The sequence below is a fragment of the Mytilus edulis genome, chromosome 6, assembly GCF_963676685.1.
Source record: "Mytilus edulis chromosome 6, xbMytEdul2.2, whole genome shotgun sequence".
In the NCBI taxonomy this organism is placed as follows: Eukaryota; Metazoa; Mollusca; class Bivalvia; order Mytilida; family Mytilidae; genus Mytilus; species Mytilus edulis.
The window spans coordinates 19,807,707-19,830,427 of NC_092349.1; the positions used below are offsets into that span (position 1 = coordinate 19,807,707).

At 31.4% G+C, this 22,721-nt stretch overlaps 1 protein-coding gene across 1 annotated transcript in view; it reads right to left on the reverse strand.

Annotated features, from left to right (window-relative positions):
* Positions 1-22,506, reverse strand: part of LOC139527320 (mucin-2-like) — a 43,878-nt gene extending 21,372 nt beyond the window's left edge. Inside the window, exons 1-14 of the mRNA XM_071322685.1 lie at positions 22,366-22,506; positions 21,312-21,370; positions 20,057-20,206; positions 18,239-18,313; positions 16,520-16,594; positions 11,366-11,447; positions 9,190-9,310; positions 8,177-8,252; positions 7,192-7,386; positions 4,858-4,984; positions 4,267-4,383; positions 3,489-3,598; positions 2,883-3,001; positions 2,019-2,164 (exon numbers count right to left, since the gene is read on the reverse strand). Coding sequence (XP_071178786.1) covers positions 2,019-2,164; positions 2,883-3,001; positions 3,489-3,598; positions 4,267-4,383; positions 4,858-4,984; positions 7,192-7,386; positions 8,177-8,252; positions 9,190-9,310; positions 11,366-11,447; positions 16,520-16,594; positions 18,239-18,313; positions 20,057-20,206; positions 21,312-21,370; positions 22,366-22,435 — 1,522 coding nt within the window. The 5' untranslated portion in view covers positions 22,436-22,506. The remainder of the gene's footprint in view (positions 1-2,018; positions 2,165-2,882; positions 3,002-3,488; positions 3,599-4,266; positions 4,384-4,857; positions 4,985-7,191; positions 7,387-8,176; positions 8,253-9,189; positions 9,311-11,365; positions 11,448-16,519; positions 16,595-18,238; positions 18,314-20,056; positions 20,207-21,311; positions 21,371-22,365) is intronic.
* Positions 22,507-22,721: the final 215 nt, after the last annotated feature.

A 22,721-nucleotide genomic window follows, 5' to 3' on the forward strand; every position in this document is an offset into this window, starting at 1 on the left:
AAAAAACCTGACTGCAAGATATTCACATTAAAAAATTGAAACATTGTTAGATTAGCATGCCATTAGTAATTATACCACAAATATTTATCGTTGTATATCTTATTGTTGACCAAAACACCGACTGTAAAATAAAAAACCACACATACAAATCATTTTTAACATACACTGGACTATTCGCACGGAATGCAGTAGTGTTTGCCATTTCATTTATAATCCAATTTAACATGTGTCAACCAAATTGAAATGAAATATCTAAAATCAGCATACTTATATTGTACATGCAATAACCTACTATGAAAGCTAACCTGAGACTTTCCAAAGGGTAGCTGACACACGCATCGTTATATATATCATAGCAATTGATGGTACTGTCGTATAAGTGAGAGGTTTACTGCTTTAAGACCAGATTCAATCCACCATTTTCTACATTTAAGAATGCCTGTATAAGGTCAGGAAGATGACAGATTTTGTCCATTCCTTTTGATGTGTTTTGTCGTTTGGGTTTGCCATTTAATTAGAGATTTTCCATTTAGAATTTTTCTTGGAGTTAAGTATTTTTGTGATTATACTTTTTGCAAGAGTTTACGGATTCGGATATATTAAGTGTATTGCGATAACCAGATTCGCATACATCTGATCTTTTTCGAGAAAATGGTGAGTTAAACCGGCTTCATAAATTTACATATTAATTGGATTAGATGTGTTAAGAAAGAGATACACCTACCATGAAGATAATAGACATCATTACCGATGCAAAATTTTTAGTGTAATGTTTATCAAATCACAAATGCATTAAAAGTTTAGTGAACCTTTGATTCATGCCTTTAATGATTACACTAACAATTTGCATTGTAATATTGTTTATTTCTTATATAAAATGAGAACGTTTCAAATATTATTTCATAGACATTAATGTAAATGTATCATTTTATATTCCTTCGCGTTATAGATTTATTTTTACCCCGGTTGTAAATATATTCAGCAAATTTGTTTTAGCAAGATATATATTAGTATAGATTCGCTTGATTGGGGTGTTATTTTAAACATGGCTTTAACTTATCAGATTTCAAGATTCTTGCTTTATAAAACAAATGTTTAGAAATAAATCGTAAATGATTAAGCGCTGATCGAATCTAAATATACCCCGTTTTCTTTATTTTTTATCTTTTTATGTCATTCTCATTTTGGAGTTGATAAAAATCCAACTAAACATTATAATCATCACACTTTCCAACAACTAAGATTGTCGATGTAATTAAAATGAGCTTTTACTTTACAAGTATTTACTTCTACACTCTACATAATATCCTAATACTATACGGTTTGACATACCGGATAGAACACCATAGATATTCTCAGAAAATTAAAGCCTAATTTATTTGCAGTCAATTCTGCAGGTTGGATGCAACTCGCCAAATGAGGAGTTATTCCTAAAAAGAGTAACAACCACTCACCTGATTTATCATTTTGGAGTGCCATTTTAATTAAAAAGACCCATTTTATAAAAAGCTGGTTTTTATAACGTTATCAAATTATTATTCAAATGAGGGATTGTTTATCATTTTGGGAATAATAACTCGCTGGCAGGTTTTCACTTACCTGTTCAGGGCTTCCCTTACAGAATACTAGTTAAAACAATATGTAATAAATACTGGCTGTAGCTTTTAGTTAATCTTATATACTATGATACACATATCCAATTTTTTAAAAATTTTAAACAACATGATATACAGAAACGAATTGCCTTTTTTTTAAAAAGAAAACAACTTGACGACAGTTACAGAAACATTACACGACACTTATATATATTGGGCACCTGAGGGGAAAAGGAAGAAAGGACGCCCCAAAACAACTTGGAAAAGAACAGTTGAAGCTGAAATGAAAGAACATGGAATCAGCTGGGGTGTAATAGAAAAGAAAGCACAGAACAGAGATGAGTGGAAAGAACTAGTCCTTACCCTATGTGCCCCCGGGCATAATAAGGACTAGGTAGGTAGGTTTATATACTTTTAACCTACCTGTTCCAATTGATTCTAATGTTATATTGAAACCACGGGAAGCAGCCTTATCACCTCCATTAAGGCTGTCAAATTTGATGATCATTGTATTCATTTCTCCGTCGACAGATGTATCCCAGACTTCATGGTTCGAAGTACCGCATCGCCTAAAATTAACCACTATGCATCAGCATAATAACTTTAGAAAATTGTAGCATCATTTGTTAAACAATTTGTCATAAAATGTTAAGCAATTAACAGCAGTAGTTTAAACAATAGATCACCCCTAGTTTTTGGAGGGGTTCGTGTTGTTTATTCTTTAGTTTTCTATGTTGTGTCATGTGTACTATTGTTTTTTTGTTTGTCTTTTTCATTTTGAGCCATGGCGTTGTCAGTTTGTTTTAGATTTATGAGTTTGACTATCCCTTTGGTATCTTCCGTCCCTCTTGTAATGATCATGAATGTTTTAAGATCAAAACGTAGGGTTTTTTTTACATAAATAAGGCCGTTAGTTTTCTCGTTTGAATTGTTTTACATTGTCTTATGGGGGCCTTTTATAGCTGACTATGCGGTATGGGCTTTGCTCATTGTTGAAGGCCGTACGGTGACCTATAGCTGTTTATGTCTGTGTCAGTTTGGTCTTTTGTGGATAGTTGTCTCATTGGAAATCATACCACATCTCCTTTTTTATATTTACTACATAATTTGCACACGTATAGCATTCAAAACAATAAGTATTTGACTGCCACTGTGTTATGCTTCTTTGTAAGATTTTCTTTGAAAATGTGTAAGTTTGACTATCTGTATAATTTCACTGTTATTTTAATTACATAAACAATTTTTCTTATATGACTTTGTTTCATACAAATAGATTACACAACGTACATTGGACCTTTGTTGGCAAGGAGGTCATAAACCATTTCTATCCAGTGATAACACGCATTGCCGTTATTGCTTATATCCATATCGGTAACAGTTGCTCTTATATGGTTGCCAGGATCTCCCTATAAAATTCTTAAGACTTTAAATATAACATTAAAGAAATTATTTGGATTATAATTTGCTAAACTTGACATGTATTCAGTCTACATAAGTATAATTAAAAGCAGTGATATGAGTGCCAATAAGACAACTATATCCATCCATGTCACAATGTATAAAAAGTATAGAAAAAATATGTGTCAAAGAACGACCTTCAACACGGAGCCTTGGCCAAACACCGAACAGTCGAAAACCTGTCATTCATATTTTACACACAACAGTTAATAAAAAATCTTTAAAAAATACGAATCTTTGAAACCAACTTTTACAGTGGATCAATTTTTTTTTTATCAAAAACAATAATCAAGAAATACAAATATCGCTGTGAAATCTTTACAAATATCTCTATTAACATAAATTATATTCAATACTACATTCAAATATAAACACAATATTACACACTGCCTATTAAATGTATCATTTTGTGTTTAAGTTCTTCACTATACATACCTGTATTAACCATACACACTGCACATCGAGGTCATAATTCGATGGGTAATTTGGTGACGTCAGAAAATATGTTTCACCGCCTGATATATTAACAGTACCTCCGCAGTTGACTGAAATTATTATAAATATATTCGTCATGTCATTTGATTAACTCAAAATTACCGCCGTTTCTATCACATACAACAATAATTTCCAAATCATTCATTTTTTATCTTTAATGTATGCGTCAATTCAATGAACCTTTACTTTCTCAAGTTTCATATTTTCCCTATGGAAAAAGTCTTAAGATTTTTGAAATGTTCATCCCTACCTGAAATAAGATATCTCAATGTTATCAAAACCTTTGAATAAAGTTATTAACTGGCTTGATACCACTGCTGATAGACTGTTAGTTTTCGATGTATCATCAAAATCACTAGTCGGTGTCTGGTTACTGATATGATATACAATATCTATTTTTACTAAACCCCCACTTTGATAAATTACGATTTGCAAAGAAAATAATAATTCCAAATCCATCAGGTAATACGGACTTAAATTAACTGTGCTATTCTTTTTATTTCCCTTATTAAGATAGCTTCTAACGTTTCTCCTTATCTGTAAATTTCTTGAACTCAATTATTTGTTTTTGAGTGTTCCAGATAATGATACATGCAGAAAAGTACTTCTGAATCAGGAATTATTTGAAGTCTACTAGTACACATATTCAAATGTAAAAGAAAAAGTTTCAATGCATCACACTACGGTTGAATACACTATATACTCAGAATATACTTACAACTACTTTGTTTAAGTTGTTGACAAACAGTGCCAGTTAAATCTCCAGGACAAGCACATGAACAATTTTTATCAACAAATCCTCCGTGCTGACAGGTAGGTGGTGAGACACACGAATCTAAAATAGTAGTACATATAAATATATTATTGGAATAGTCCAAGAGAACTTCATGGTCCTTTTTTTCTAAAATATAAAATAACTGTTTTAAAAAATCCGAAATTGAGATTAATCACAAAAATATCGTTTGAAATATTAACATGAAAGAATACTATCTTTTAAGAAATTATGTCCAAAAGAAATCTCTAACATTTAAATACAATTGTATCACTATAAACACAAAACAAATAAGGAATATGTTCGGAAATATTTTTTTCCATTGGAGATATATATTAATATGTATATATATCGTATGTATGTTGTTTATCGTTTTTTGAGTTGTTCTGTTGTTTTGTTGTTAACCTCTCATAATTGATGTGGTTTTAGTTTGAGAGAGAGATTTTATTGTAAAACGACTCATACAGAACACTTAATTAACAATGACATAGGTTTTATCTTTCAACATTTAAACAGTATTAATGACGATATTCTTACCAGTACATCCATAAGCCGCAGTAACATCAGCAATATCATAGAAACTGAAACCTGTACCTTTTCCTGCAAGAAACTCTTGTCTCCAGTCATGGAATACTAATGTTTTATCATCATTTATTGAGAATGACTAAAAAGATGATGATACAAAACTACAAAATACGCTACATTTAAAGAAATAAAAGCATATACAACATATTGAAGGATCTAATACGAAATATAAATATAAAGGCAATAGAAATAAATGATAAATATTATCAACGTAGCACTTTTGTTTTAGGAATAAGAAAGAAAAATAAATATATTGGATCATTTAAAAAGAGCAACGTGTATGTAATATTTTTAGGGAACAGTAGTCTACCTATGTTCACATCTTGGAAACTCATGAAGTTGACAAATTGACGCTTAAACTAAAACCATGTAATCTCATAAACTCTAAAAGGGGCGAGGCTTGTTACGTCGACACTGTATTTTTCCCCTGCTATGTATTCAGTATCTGCAATCCGCCATAACTAGTCAAAATGTCATGTTAAATTACATATTAAACTATTATTTTATTTTCTAAAGACTTAAGTTCTTTGTCTCAATAAACAACCATGACAATATGCGAGCGATAAAGCTTTGGGGCAGTTTACTGATGAGAAGTGGAAAGTTTATTGGAAAATTGATGTCATCACGTTTTTAAAAGGTTCTAGTTTGAAGTTGTCCATATGTGTCAGTTTGAAGAAACGCTTAAAAAATGAAGCAAATCTCTATTTTCGTTAGTATTCGCAATCTCAAATTTAAAATGATATATGAAATGCAAATACTGACAAGACCGCGAGGTATAAATCAAAGTTTTAATATTACTGCCAAAATATCAAAATTGTGATTGAAAATTTTCCAAGATGTCTTTTGTTTTATAAAACTACTTGTATGAAATATTTTGCTTTAGAAAAGAATGGTGTGGGAACGTTAGAACAATACTGAATGAGACATCTTGATGACTCGGTTATATATCTTTCTATATAAGGTCCTATATATTTCTTAGAACATGATTGGTTAAGAGCAACTGCGTGGATACTGTGTATATTCCATATAAGGTTCGTAATGGAGTAGTGTCCCTTTATACAAACAACACGGCGGTGATAACAACAGACGATTAAATGGATAATGAACGAGTGAAGTTATTCCATTCAACACATTGAAAGCTACCAAGTTGTTATTGTTGGCATTTTTTTTATATTTGTTTTAATAGACCTTTGAACGTTGGATCATAATTCTTACAGTATTGAAGACTTGATCACTTATATAGGCCATAAGTCTAAATATCACATGTTTAGATAGTCGGTAAGATAAATTCGTTACATAGTGTTTTACGCTCTCACTCCATATGGAATTTATTGACACTATAGCTATCGTATTAGGTCACTACGGATAAATGTCGACTTTACATCAATTCTGATAAGTGAATAAAAAAAAGACAATTTTCGGACAAATTACGACTTATTTTTTCATACAAACGGCATTTGCATAAGTTTTCAATTTATCTAATGCATAATTAAGCAGAACAACTAGTTATCAAGTCGACGACATAAGTGTCTATTAAGTTGGAAATAAAAATACCACGGACGGAAAATATATCAATTGATTTGTTCCTTAATTTTTTGTTTCTGTCCTTCCGTTATGTGCCTCACGAAAAATGTCCTAAAAATGGGTAACTATTGCATCGAAAAGAGAAAATCGAGTGCATCTCTATATGTTAGGGCGTGTTTGTCTTGAATATTTTGTCTTGAAAACGTATTTGATACGTCATCTCGCTTCAGATTTATCATTTTTATATATATCAAGGCTACAGGTTGACTTTATAACATCAACCAGTCACAGTACTAAAAAATGAAATATATGGGTCGAGTGAAATACCTTTCTAATGAATCAAAAACACAGAAAAGGTATTTTCGAATAGCAAATTTTATATATACTATTAGTACTTAACAATTTTAGTCTGCCCTTCCACAAAGTATTTAATTAGAATGTTTTTAAATGTTTTTGAATTTTAAAAAATTCCACCTGACAACCGATCAGACATGCTCATTAGCTACTATTCTGCCGATTAAAACCCAACTGGCATATAAGGATCGTAATGGTGCTGTGTGGATATTTTTTTGTTTTTTCAAGAGCTCAATTAGCAGCGCGTCATCCCTACGATGGCTTCGAGTTTTACAATTGTAAAACTGAAATGGCGTAATGGAGATATAGTTTTTACTAGGTAAAATGTATAAATGGAGATGTTTGTTTCCGATTCAATTAAACAGACACCCGACAATAAAAGAAATGATGATTCTAAATAAGACTTACATATATATCATACATTAAATCGGAAGCTGGGTCAAATGGATAAATATCACTTGTATTAGCTAACTGGAAGTTAAAATTATCCGTTCCTTCTTCGATATTATCGAAAACAACAGTCATATAATTGTCTCGGTCCAATCGAGACATTTCATGCTTAGCACCAACGGCATGTAGCATTTCATGTATAATTGTTCCATGCTGTAAAAGTAACAATATAACACGAAATATCATAGGAAATGAAACATTATATTATTCATAGTGTCAAGGCTTGTCGATTTGTATTTGTACACTTAAATGCAATCAGTTATTTTTTTTAATAACGAAAGTTACCGTTTTACCATTGACAGGCCAGGTAAAACAGACTATAACTCTTCTGACTAGTCCTAACTGGTCTGCTTAAACTCGAGTAATTTGCATATTCAATATACGAAAGCACCTGTTGCTTTCAGTGTTATCTTTTGACCGACGTTTGATCTAGCTGCCAACTTTTTTTTCTGTAAATGAATGCAATAAGCTGAGAATATACATTGGCCTACGTAGATTTTTAAAATCCTTTTTTCAGTTATGGTTATATTTCGATCAAAATAATTGCAGGGAATCCCCCTAAAAAATAAAAACAGAAAAAACTAAAAATTGAAGTTCTGTTTTTTTTTCTGCGTGGAATTCAATAATATCTTAATTCTTTAAAGACCATAAGGACCCTTTTTTCAAAAACTTATTCATTCTATGTCTTTTATTTTTATTTTTTAGTATCATTTCAATTATTAAAAAGAATTTCATTTGAATTGAAATTGTAAATTATATGTAGCGCTTTGAAGTGGAAGAATTATAATATTTGAATGTCCCTTCGGCATCTTATGCCTTTCTCTAATATTAGAACAATTATATTCGTTGATGTAAATCATATTATCTGGAATGAGAATAACAATGAAAATAATCGTAATGTTAGTTATAAAAGAAACAAAAAACAAAAATACCCAATACATACATCTAAACAGTCGCTTCTTTCCAAATCTATTGATTGGGGAATTTCCGAAACTTGTCCAATATACGATGAGCAATCTCTACAAGTAGTTAGAAAACAAATGATTAAAAATATGGCTGTGAATACAAATCTGTACAGAAAGCTTTAACAAGCATTTCCTAACGAGCTTTAATAGTGTACATCATTAAATATGTACTTGAGGTATTACAATTGAATCATGGTAAACTGTGGTGAAAAAGTACAGTGTTCTTGCAGTCCGGTTTGAAATGGGAACGTTTAATATGATGCCTTATGTAGGGCTATTTTCAAAGATGATGTACGAAAAAAAAACCTATTCGTGGATACTTATGATCTAACAGTAAATCACATGTTTACCAGTAGCAAAAAAGTTTTCGTATTGTATCCCAAATTAATTAAATATCAAAGAATTTTACAAGTGAGAGGTTTAGCTAACTATAAAACGAGGTTTATTCCACCATTTTTTCTACATAAGAGTTGTTTAGATTTTTTTTCAAAGGTTCAATATCAGAAAATTATTATGATTTTACCACCTTAACAGCGGGGATTTAACTATCGAGAATACGAGGCTTTACTGAGTTTCATGAATTCTTAGATCTTATACAAGTTAGAAATGAATAATGAAAAGGCTGGGAATTTTTCAGATTTAACGCATTTAGCTTCCTGAAGAGACGAACACATTGTGGTCCTCTTTACAAAATTCTGTAGCTCTTTTTATACCATGTTAAAGCTAGCCGTCGTCATAAATAACACACGACATAATGAAATGTTATAACGCATGTACACCTAGTTCAACCAGACCATAGGTTGTTCCCGTACCAGATCAGACTTTCTGTCTTCTGCGTTGCTAGGAGTGATATAAGGGCAGTCGGGTTTTTGTGGTTTATATTGTATATTAACTGTGCGGTATTCTTGATGATTCTTGTTAACATTAGTGATATGATATTAAGACTTTTGATAAATTGAATGATGTTCCTATATATACATGATATACTCACTCTCCATCATTAAAAATGACGTAGTGAGTATGAATACTGCTGTCATATGGAATCCACCTTACACATGTTTTTTCATTAAAATCTGCTATTGCTTTAACAATATGTATTCTTTCGGAAACAGCTGGAAAAAAAATCTTCATAATTTAATGTTTTAGGTGGCTTTGCCAGAAGGAGGAAGAATAATGACACAACTGGGCTTAATCTTTATATTTAAGGCTAATATTTCAAAGATGTTTTCTGTATTGATTAAGTAAGCAGTATTTCACTTGTGAAAAAAGCCCCCAAAAAATATAGATCGGCAAAAAAATGAAACTAATAAAGCTATTACAGCTAATTTCCTATTGCATGTAAAGCAAAACTTTGGTTTGCTTGCTTGCTTTATTTGTATAATTGTTTATACAAGCTTTGTAAATTAGATTGACATCTTAGTTTAACCTGTATATATAATATTTGAATTTAATTGGATGTTATCCTTATGATTGTACAATATAGAAACAAAGCAAGCAAGCTATTTAAAGTCTTACATTACGTGCTTTAGGAAATTATCTGTAAAGAATAGTGAATTAGATGAACTAAATACATAACTATATTCATTGATAAAGGTGTCCTAGAGAACTGCGAGGCTTTTTTCTAGTGTCGAATAGTTGAAAAAAAGTAATATTACAAAAATTTTGAACTTAGACGAAAATCAATTCGGAAAGTCCATAATCACATGGCAAAATCAAATAACAAAAAACAAAAAAAAAAACGAATGGACAAGAACTGTCATATTCCTGACTTGGTCCAGGCATTTTCACATGAAGAAAATGGTTGATTAAAACTTGTTTTATTGCGCTAACCCTCTCATTATTAAAGAAATATTATAAATTAGATCAATTAAAAACTTAACTATATAAATTGATAAAGATGTCCTAGAGATGGAACTGTAAGGGTCTGTTCGATTGTCGAATGATAGAATAATTACTTGTTTTTAAGACTATAAGTGTTGGTTGAATGTTAATCTATGTTGCAAACATGCGCAGTGAAAATCAATTATCAAAAACATCGGCACAAATTCAATTTTATTTGAAACCTTAATTTTACACATACATGCTTCATAGTGACAAATTTGCAAACTATCAGGAGAGTTTACCGACGTTTAAAAACTTATTTGGGAAATACAAACCAAGCGAACCGGAAGCATTCGAATTTACTCAAAATTAAACTGTACTGATTTCATCTAAATGTTACTTTTGCGTCATCTCTTATGAATGCATTACAAGCCATGCTCTCGTCGAAAATGTTACACAAGGGGTGTGGCACAATCGATAATAAATCATATCATGAATATGAACTTGTAACATCTAAGAAACAATCGATACATTTACATTAACAGCCACTACACGCATCTCGAACCATAAGGTATAAATCTTGGTTAACAGGTCCTTGGTATTGCGTCTTTTTCGTCGACTTATAGTTTTTATTGTCCCAAAATATCTTCTCCTTGCATTGTCTTGATAAAAAGTATTTGAAAGGTGTTCCTAGGAGTTTCAAATATTAATCTTTTGCGGGTTAAAGTCTTGTTATTGTTCCGAGATGAACATTTCAGGGACTGATTTTCGGCTCTCCCTTGACACCATTTGCAAGAATGGTCTTGAGGAAACGATGCTAGTCCGTCCGAATGGGACGAATAATGACTGACCCGTGTTAAGAAAGAGCCATATCTCTTGCACTTAAAAGACACCTTTTTAGATTTAAAAAAAAACCAGGCGGATGCCGTCACAAGGCAGCACTCGCACCCGCAAAGTGGAAAGGGATTAATATAAGTTGCAAAACTTGTTTCCCAATCCAGTATAAATAAATTTGTTTAAACTGATTCCTTAAATTCGATTCTAATGCAAACAATGAATAGATAATAAATTATCCAACTGATTATCATGTATACACCATGTATTTAAATTATGCAACCATTGATTTCCAGGTTTAACGATGGACACGTTATTTAAATGTTTGAAAACGAGAATTGTTGACTGAGTTTGGTAAGAAACCAAAAACTATACAAATGTCATCTTTTTTATGATCTAATTCTTTCCTTTGGTAACCATGTATGCATGTATATGATAAAATATAATAAAGTGTTCCGTTCAAGACTTGAATATTATTTATTTGCAAGTGTCTTAAATATAAATCAACTTACTAAACGTTGCATTAATCTTATAAGGAACAATTCCGGACGGCCACAAATCATAATATGGGTCAAAATTTCTCTTAGATGGATCCTAAAAAGAAACAATATATACCAGCATTAAATCAATAAGAACTATGAAGAATGAAAGCTAATTTGTTATCGGTTCCCTGTAAAACATGTGATAATTTCATTTACATTCATTACAAGATGAAGAAGTAACAGCGAGAAAAAATTCAATCCTGGTACCTTTGATAGCTTATGCATATCTTAATTATAAAACATAGGGCTATTTATGTATTTGTTATTTTTATCTTTTATTTTTTAGTCCATTTTGTGACTATCCATTTGACGTGGTACGGTACATTTGTACTTATATATCCCGTCATTATGTTGTTGTGTTATGGTATATTTGTTTGTTATCTTATTTGTTTTTGCTGAAGTGTGTTGTTTATATGTCTTTTTGTTTTTCTTTGTTGACATATCCGATTTTTGATCGTCTGGCACAGAGGTGAGAGGTTTAGCTCGCTATAAAACCGGGTTTAATAAAAAAAATGTCTGTACGATTTTATGTCAGTTGTTATCAATTCGTTTGAGCTCTTAATTTTTCCATTTTATTAGGGGCTTGTCGCTTAGGAGGTTGTGGATGCTTTATCTTCTTTGCATGACAAATATGTCGTTGTTCCGGCAGATAAAGCCTCCAATAATATTGTCTTCATATGTAAAAAACATTATTTGCAATGTCTCACTACAGAGCTTGGAATTGATAAAACTACTGGTAATCCTACATGTTCTTTAACATCATTTACCAAGGATGAAATTTTGCAAAATCATAAATCTGTCCTTCTTTCTTTTGGTATCAACATCAAAGAAAACGTAGAAAACTTGCCCTCATTATACTGGATACCTAAATTACACAAAACTCCATATAAAGAATGATACATAGCAGGGTCTTCAAAATGTTCGACTCAACATCTTTCTAAAGTATTGACTACTATTCTTTCTACAGTTAAAGATGGGCTGCAAAAATATTGTGAGGAGATATATTGTACCAGTGGTGTTAACTAGATGTGGATTCTCAAAAATTCGAAAGATCTACTGCTTAACCTTCGATCACAATCTTTGCAATTTTGCAGCAACATAAAAATTTTTGATTTTTCTACGCTATATACTACTATTCCCCATGCTCAGTTGAAAGATCGACTTCACCATCTCATAAAACAGAGCTTTTTCTATAAAAATGGGAATCGTAGATACAAATTTCTTGTTTTGGGATACAACAATTCATATTTTGTAAAGAATCACACTGAATCTTCCAAAAAATATACTGAAGATGATATTATTAAAATGCTGGACTTTTTGATCGACAATATATTTGTTGAGTTTGGAGGATTTATATTTCAACTGACAGTCGGTATTCCAATGGGTACTAATTGTGCACCCCTGCTGGCTGATTTGTTTTTGTATTCGTAAGAAGCAGAATTTATTCAGAACCTTCTAAAAGACAAAAAGAAAAAGCACCTTGCGAAATTCTTTAATTTTACTTTCCGATATATTGATGATGTTTTATCATTGAACAACCCATACTTCAGCCAATACTTACATCTCATATATCCCAGTGAACTTGAAATTAAGGATACTACTGATACTAGAAGGACTGCTTCATACCTTGATCTTTTCCTCAATATTGACGTAGATGGACGACTTCACACGAAAATCTATGATAAACGGGACGATTTCAACTTCCCAATTATCAATTTCCCATTTCTTAGCAGTAACATACCCTCTGCCCCTTCGTATGGTGTTTACATATCACAATTGATACGTTATTCACGTGCTTGTTCACACTATACGGAATTCATATACAGGAGTGTGCTCCTTACGCAGAAACTGCTCCAACAAAGTTATGAGGAGGACAGATTAAAATTGACACTCCGTAAATTTTATGGACACCATCACGAATTGGTGGATCCATATGATGTCTCTTTAACCAAATTGCTAAGGACATTTTTACCACATGGTAGATTATGGTTTGTCATTATGTCGTCTAATCTTTTAATTACCTAACGTGACTTATCCCCGATTGTGACTGTTTTGCTGAATGTGAATTCGTATTACTATAAGACGTGTTTCTGTACTTGTTTATTTCAAATTCATGTATTTAGTTTACATGTTTAATGTTATATCTGTAATTCTCATCGGATTTTGTCAAATGTGTTGACGTTTTTTCATTATATTTAGGTGTTACGGATAGAAAAATTAATCACCGCCTTTATTAATTATATTTAATTTTGTACCATTAATTACGTTTGAAGTTGGATTCATAACAAACTGGACATATATATATTACAGTTAATTGCTATAAATAAGTATTGCAATATGCATTTTGTTTTAATGAATTATCAGTATTTAGTTCTAATATAATCTTAAAGCAATCCTAATTTTATCTCACTTTTGAATTATAGTTTTTCATGTGTGACGTCATGCTGTTTCTAAATTTCATAAATTCAAATGTGGCGTAACGTTTGCCTTTTCGCCATCGTATGTGACGTCATTTTTTTTAATTGCGTTGACGCCTGGACTGATTCGGGTGTGTCTATGCTGTATTGAACTTAACATCATGTATTCGGGTTTAGTTTTCTGTAATAAGTTTATACTTCAGTTTCATTATGTATATATCTTTCATATTCATTTGTTAAAATTTACTGTTTGCAATAGCATGAATCGTTCTATATAATAATGGTGTTCTTATCCCGGGCATAAAAACAATGCCGTATTTGGCAAAACCTTTTCAACTTTTGATCTTCAGTGCTGTACAACTTTGTACTTTTTTCACGTTCGATCTTTTATATCTGGGCGTTATGTATTCGGGTTTAGTTTTCTGTATTTAGTTAATACTTCAGTTTCATAATGTATATCTCTTTCATATTCATTTGATAAAATTTACTGTTTGCAATAGCATGAATTGTTCTATATAATAAGAATGTTCTTATCCCGGGCATACAAACAATGCCGTATTTGGCAAAACCTTTTCAACTTTTGATCTTTAGTGCTGTATAACTTTGTACTTTTTTCACTTTCAAACTTTTATATCTGGGCGTCACTGGTGAGTCTTGTGTGGACAAGACGCGTTTTTGGCGTATTGAATTTTAAACCTGATGCCTTTTGTTATCTATTCATCATGTTTTTCTTTGTCTAATATGTTCTCCTATTTATTTGTATTGTAGTCTTGTAATATTATGTTGTCATTTCAATGTTATATTTAACTTTGCCATTAAAATGCGAGGTTTGGCATGCCATAAAACCAGGTTCAACCCACCACTTTTATTCCCCTTTAAAAGTGTCCTGTACCAAGTCAGGAAGATGGCCATTGTTATAATATTGTTCGTTTCTGTGTGTGTTGCATTTTAACGTTGAGTCGTTTGTGTTTTTTGATATTGAAATAAGACGTGGCACGGTACTTGTCTATCCCAAATTCATATATTTGGTTTTGATGTTATATTTGTTATTCTCGTGGTGTTTTGTCTGTTGCTTGGTCCGTTTCTGTGTGTGTTGCGTTTCGGTGTTGTGTCGTTGTTCTCCTCTTATATTTAATGCGTTTCCCTCGGTTTTAGTTTGTTAACCCGATTATGTTTTTTGTCCATGGATTTATGAGTTTTGAACAGCGGTATACTACTGTTGCCTTTATTTAGCATTGTCTTCAGAGTTCGATATTTTTGTAATTTTTCTTTTACCTAATGAATAATTCAACAGATCATTGTCTCGGTCACCGAAAAATCCAACATCCAGGGCGGACTAAGCTGACCCTTCAACAATAATATATACCAGTTCCGCGAAATGGACGCCACACGAAATCTCGAATGATATGAAGAACCAAAATTTAAAAATATCGCACAGAACTAAAAGTCAAACTTAGGACATGCGCTAAAATGTCGATCAATAATACAAAAAATTAATATTTGACTCGCTTCTCTATGCTCTAAGTTTCAGATTCTCGGCACCCCTTTCGTCTGCTGTTCTTTTACAATGTTAAATTGGTACACAATACTTTAAACCTAGGTTACAATTTTACATTGTTAATTCTAATTACAAATTATTCTTACGCAAAAATATGCATTATCTTAACAAGGTCCAAAAGCAATTATTTTTTGTATGCTCTTGAGATGCTCGATACGCCGTTTTTGGGGAACTTAAAGACAATGATTTATTTTTTATTTCATATTGTTATACATTTTTTTCATTGGCGGTTAGAGGATCGTGACAACAATTGCAATATGTTTCGCTTAATCACATGAGCAAACTATGAATAATACGACAAGTAGTGCGGGCTTAATGGCGGTTATGAAAATCGTTTCGTCGCTATTGTCTATTTTAGGTCAAAGTTGACCTTAGATTCATTCAACTGTGTTTGGTGTATACATGTATACTAGTCATCAAAAGAAACAATACACGGCAATGCATTTTCCATATATAACGAAACTGGATGCAATACACCGAAGTAAATAGTTGCCGAATCCCGTCTAACTTTTACAGAGTGTTATTTTCTCACCAAACCCATTGACATAAAGGCAAAAACACAAAAAATCGTTTTTTTAACCCACAATTCAAAAACCGATATCATAACTAAAAACTTTTAAGCTTAAATAATGTCTGCTTAAAATTTTGAATGCCTTTGCAGATATTTGAATACTTAATTCTCATCTTCGAAATCAAGTGCCGATTTTGTCGTCATTTTCTTCAATAACTCGGTATTTTCTAACTTTCCAATTTGGTCAAATTCTTTTAATCATATGCATTTGCTTTGTAAATAATTCAAACAGTTTTTCGTATTTATTATATTTTACGATAAATCTGAGTTCAAACTTGTGTATCGTTTCTTTAGTTGACCAGTATATATACATTTACAAAATGCTATTGGAAAGGAAGGCGAGGGTTCGATTCTTTTTGACCCATTATGAAACGGTCTCTCGATGTTATAAAATTCGTGAACATCTCTTTGAGGTAGCCTGATACGAAGCCGCAATTCTGTCCTTGTCGTTCATATTGTCTTTTCTAGTGACTACCCAAATGTGTTGTCCGTCATCATAAACTAAATATTGTTCTTTTATAATCTTATCACTTGACATTACTTTTATATTTGTTATAACTCAATATGAAACTACTCACAGAAGGAGGGACTGGATGGTTATCTAAGTTGTCTGCGATGGCTCTCGTTGTATTCTTGAAATGACGTCCAATGGGCTAAAACAGATTTTTTTTATGTAACAAAAAGGAATATTTTGCCTATGCAATGTTCAATGTAAATATTTCGTATATATTGCTTCCGAAGTGGGGAACGCTAAAAACCCAAAAATTGAAATTCTAAGACGTTTAAGTAAATATAAGAAAAAGAATATAAAAACAACCTAGAATTGGGACGATTTATACATTTGACACCAATTCAGTTCTCAGGTGTTTAAGATATAACTTTTTCGGGTTCGTGCACGACCAAATGTTTAAATGTTAAAAAAACACGTTTATGAGCATCATAACTCAGAACCTGTACAAAACATATAAATTAAGTCATCATCATCATCATTTTATATTTTTAAATTTTAAATATATAAACAAATCTAAGAATTTACTGATAACACCCCAATATCACAAATGAATCCAACAACCTTATTTCAAAAAAGGTACACCAAAAATCAAGAAGGCGTTCAAAAACAATAATTAAAAAAGAGGTTTTTAACAATTTTAAAAATAATAATTTCAAACTATGTATATGAGCATCATAACTCAGAGCAGGTACAATACATTTATATCAAGTCATCATCATCAAACATTTTAAAACACTAAAATATTTTAAATATGTAAACAAATCTTAGAACTTACTGATGATACCCCATTATCGCAACTTTATTTTAAAAGAGATACATCAAAAACTAAGAGGGCGTTCAAATACCCTAGTCGAATAAAACCCAGACAGAACCATGATGAAAAAGAAGAAAGGCAAATAACAAGAGTCAATACAATCCTACATACAAAAATGTACAACACGAAACCCCCGTGTAAAGCATTCAGGTGGTAACAAAAGTTCAACATTTCCAGCTACCAGGTTATTTAATCAAGTTGTTAAATATGATCAGTAAAATAAGCTGATTAGGCATGATGCAGTAAGAGAAAAGTGAATACCTCCTGTCTATTTCTGACATCACCAGCATCATCGTACCCTGAACCGTGAACGAATGTGAAATTAAAAATGGAAACTATTTTCTCAAATATTGTTTTTAAACTAAAATGAACATACTTTTACAATATATAGAGACTTTTCTTACAGTTAAAGGTTGCCAGGACTTATTTGCGGTGATATATTGTCATTCGTCGAGGAAGGGTTTTCAACATTTTAAATTAATAATCATAAAGAATCTCTATAAGTTTAAACTTACATAGTATTGCCAGTTTTATAATTTGAATTACTTTACACTTGATGATGTCGTGTCTTTTCACATGCTATAGTTGTTGATAAAGGCAGTGTGTTTAGCTTTCTTAATCGTCTCTATTGAACTTTATCATATCACAGCTCCTTATTTTCATATGAATTTTGTTTAGTGTATTTAACAATGTGTAATAGTACATCTTTTATCATGCTCAATTGTTTTAACAATGAGATGAACAAATGATGAAAAAGGGTGAGTGTTAGTATCAGTTGGTAATCACACACTGTTACTGATTGTATTTCTTAAAAAAACATGAATCAAAATTTTCAGATAAAAAAATAATTAGATTGTGGAATACAATCAAATACAGTATACGGTAAACACGGTCAACGCATAATTTTCAAAATGACAAAATGAAGATTACTTTAACACTGAATACATATATTATCTATAAGGTAAATTGTACCTGGTGTACTTTTCCGTGGTCATCAATACTCATTCCATCCAATAAAAACGCCAAATACGAATTAGGATCAAGATCCTGTGAAAAATATAAGTATAAATAAAGGCAACAGTAGTACATGTATACCGCTGTTAAAAACTCGTAAATCGATGGACACAAAAGACAAAATCGGGGTAACAAACTAAAACTGAGGAAAAACATTAAATATAAGAGGAGAACAACTACACAACATTAAAATGTAACACAATCAATGTGTACAAGTGTGAATTGATCGTTAAGTATTGTTTTGCGGTGCCGACATGTTCTTATATCCGATATCCTAGTTTGAGAATGGTGGGACCGTGGTACGTCACGGTCTAAGTCAAAACAAAACATGAAATTTGTCGACCAAGACTTTTGCCGGAAAGTTTATATCTCAAAAATTATGTGAGATCCCAATCAAACGAAAGCCCTTTTTCAATTATTTCTTTGTTTGATTTTTAAAAATAGCTCTTTATAATAATGCCCTGAATGTTTTGGCAATTTTTGTCGATTACAGCTTTATATTTTAATTTTGGATGTAACGCGTCTTCTGATTGGCTGACGTTATTTTGTTATGAGCCCATAGACGTAATTAAGTCATGTGACCGTGACGTCATCCACGTTTTTCATAGTTTTATATTTTAAGTTTCAGCCAACAGTCACATGCTCGCATTTTGCTTAACATGTATGACAATTCCACACTTTAAGATTCAACGTGTATTTAGAATATTTTAGTTTATCAGATTACTATCCCAAGATAGTACTCCATCATTGTATTTTTTTCTTTAAAATGCATTTGTATAACTTTGTTTGAGTCTACAATCATTGCACAGAATACTTAACATTGAACAACAAGCCTTCTTGTAAGATGATAAATTCCTTCAGTTTCTATTTTTTGTTACTTTAATTTGTCTCTCCAAAATCGATTTACGATATGTTTAGTTACTCGTGCTAAAATTCATTGATGAATTGTTCACACATTATGGTTAACTTAATGGACTTGTATGCGACAATCATACAAGTGAAAGGTTGAGTTATCTATAAAACCAGGTTTAATCCACACATTTCTATATATTGATATATCTGTACTAGGTCAGGAATATTCTTAGTTTTCGTTTGATGTGTTTGAACTTTTAATTTTGCAATTTGTCCAGTTACTTTGAATTTTCCGAATTTAATTTTTTCTTGAAGTTCGGTAAGTTCGTTATTCTACTTTTGATAAGGTGCGATGTAAAGTTGTTTGAAAAGAATGACCTAACAACATATCGAATGTATACGTTTGAAATTTTTTTTCATCAGGTTATCAAACATCGCTGTTTGATGTGATTATAAGGATAGACATGTTTATTAAATTATATTCGTTCTTTACTTTGATATTTTAGATTCTATTCAAAGTTCTTCATTTCGCTTCGTAGAGGCTTAAAACTAAATATAGGTTAATTCCATAAGAATATCATTGACATCTTATATTCCAATGTTAATTTCATTACTTAAATCATCGTTTTGTTATTAGATTTTATTGAATGAGGTTCTGTTTTTACAGATGAAAAAAAAACCGTTAATATTGGCCACTCATCAACAGACGATCAATTCTATTAACTCTACTGGAAATATGGCAACTCTTTCTAAATAACATGTATATATTATATGTAAAAAATATGACGAATGTATGAAGAACTAATAATCTTTAAATTTCAAAACGATTGATAGAATTCAATTCAACCTTCTTATTTAGATTAAATGTTTTAAGGATAATTAATAGTTATTTTATTTCTCAGATTAATAGATTAAAAAACATACCTTTAGATTATCAAGTTTGTACCCCTCATCGATACCCTTTTTTTTAGCCAGTGTCCGTAGGTTTTTCGTAAGGTGTCTTTTGACTCGAAAGGCATTATAATTGCTGATATAGCTTTCGTCCTTATCCTGTAATTGCCTGTGTTGATTTATCTGAAATAATCATTTTATACAATGCAATGTTATATTTGTTATCAAGGCCACACTTATCAAAGCATAAGTACATGTAAAATTTGAAAAAAGAGCTTTATACACAGAACAAATAGCAAAGTACTATACGATGAACGGGGTTTTCTTCTATTCCTAAAAACATCTATAAGACAATTTTATACTAAGTATACCGGAAATATATATATGCAATAATTGAAATTAAGACGCGTATGTGTAAAAATAGTTGTGTTACAGAAAAAAACCATACACTAATTATTAATTGACGTAAAACAAGATTCCACGGATTTCGATGGTGGAACATTTAATCATAATGCTAGCCTAACGTCTTTTTCGTAATATCAAAATAATGAGATTTCTTATTATTTTTTCTGAGACAACTTCCCATGAATAACCTATGAACAACGATGTTCGTTTAATTCAGGTCTTATATATAAGATCATAGCATACGTTTTTTTCAGTCACAGTAGCCTTTGAACATTTACTAGTTTTAAAAGAATGCATCAAATTAAAGAGATAACGAAAATGGGATAAATCTATGTATGACGTTAACTTGCTAATATATTTTATAGATAACCCCACTATTTCACGAGACAAACTAGCTTCTTAAGGAGTGTAATATTTGATAAATGTAATGAAATATACCATAAGCTGAAACATTCTCGTATCAGTCACCAATTTTACCTATGAAATACAAATGATGAAGCTAGTTCCTAGTCGGATCCAGGATTATTGAAAGGGCCATAAAGTGACGAAATACCACAGAGTGTAGCTATGCTGTACACATTTTTGAAAACTAATTGCTCAATATGATATCTTTTTCGATCAATGGGGGAAGGTATACCCCTTTCTCCCCCTTGAATCCCCAACTGAGCTAGTTTGTCTATGGAGATATTGCGTGAAGCTATTGTCTATTGCAGCTAATCTTTAAACACATATATTATGAAATCTACACTCTTATTCAATTTATAATCTAATTTGGCAAATGCATCAGTTAATTTTAAACATGATCAAGATAGTTTGGATGTTGATCGTTGCAATTATTAGACCATATATTATTATCAAGTTTGAAAATGTTTTACAAACTTACCTTGCGTATTTGTCTTCCTTCATTGTCACCCAGTTCATTAATGGTGTCTGCTACTTCTTCTATATGAAAAAAGAAAGAAAGAAATTGAACGCATTTCCTAAATGAAGGTTATTCAATTCATACAAACTTCGTAAAGTTTTTTTGTAAAAACAAAACACTATCAAGCGAAAAAGTAAAACAAATCAAAACGATTACCTGTTCTCCATAAAAGATTTACTAGATACCCAAAAAGACATAAAAATAACGATTAAAAATAAAACATATAACAAACACCCCTAAACAAAACCTTCCCGCTTCAGGTCAAAGTTTTTGGTCAAGGAATTTTTGATGAAGCTGAAGTCCAATCAACTTGAAACTTAGTACACATGTTCCCCATGATATTATCTTTCTAATTTTAATGCCAATTTAAATGTTTGACCCCAATTTCACGGTCCACTGAACATAGAAAATGATAGTACGAAGTTCAGGTTAAAGTTTTTGGTCAAGGTCGTTTTTGATGAAGTTGAAATCCAATCAACTTAAAACTAAGTACACATATTCCCTATGATATGATCTTTCTAATTTAAATGCCAAATTAAAGTGTTGCTCCAATTTCACGGTCCACTGAACATGGAAAGTAATAGTGGCAGACTGGCATCAGTATACTATGGACCCATTTGTGTTTTTTTTTACTATTTCAGCATCTAAATGGAAGACGGCTTGCAAAATTCTTAGTAAAATCCGTGATTTGTATTTCATGATGAGATAAAGAAGGGGCAATAAATGACAGAAGTGGGCATAAAATTAGGCATGCAGCATACCTTTTAAGTTTAAATGATTTAAGTCAGACAGAAAATAATCATAGGTAACATGTAAAGCAATTAAAAAAAACCAACGGCCAGATTTACGAAAAACAATAAACAGCTAAAATCTGTAGCAGGCAACAATAATTGAAAACCGCTTCAAACTACAGGCTCCTTATATTGAAGATTCCGTCTAAAACGATTTGCAGTAGGTAAGAAAATTAAAATGAAATAGTAATCTATTTAATATACATAGCTTGGTGATCGCTTACCTTTCTTTAAATGAGCAGCTCCAGCCAAAACCACAAAATGAACCAGAAGAATAGCGTGACTGAAATACATTTCTAGTCAATTTAGTTGTGTCATCGACAAACAAAATATCTGTAACTTTAAACTGGACTTTAAACCTTTAAATACTTGAGTCTCAATGAATGTTGCTCAACATGCAACCTGTTTTAATTGGTCCCTATGATTAAATTTTGAACGATTGGGTATTATTGGTTAAGAACTATTTACAAAAAAATAGAATAAGGAGGATCTCTGATGAATGACTTTATTTTGTTCGATTTGACATTTAAGTGATAATAGTCATGCATACTCTTCGCGATTTTTATAATGTTGAAACGAG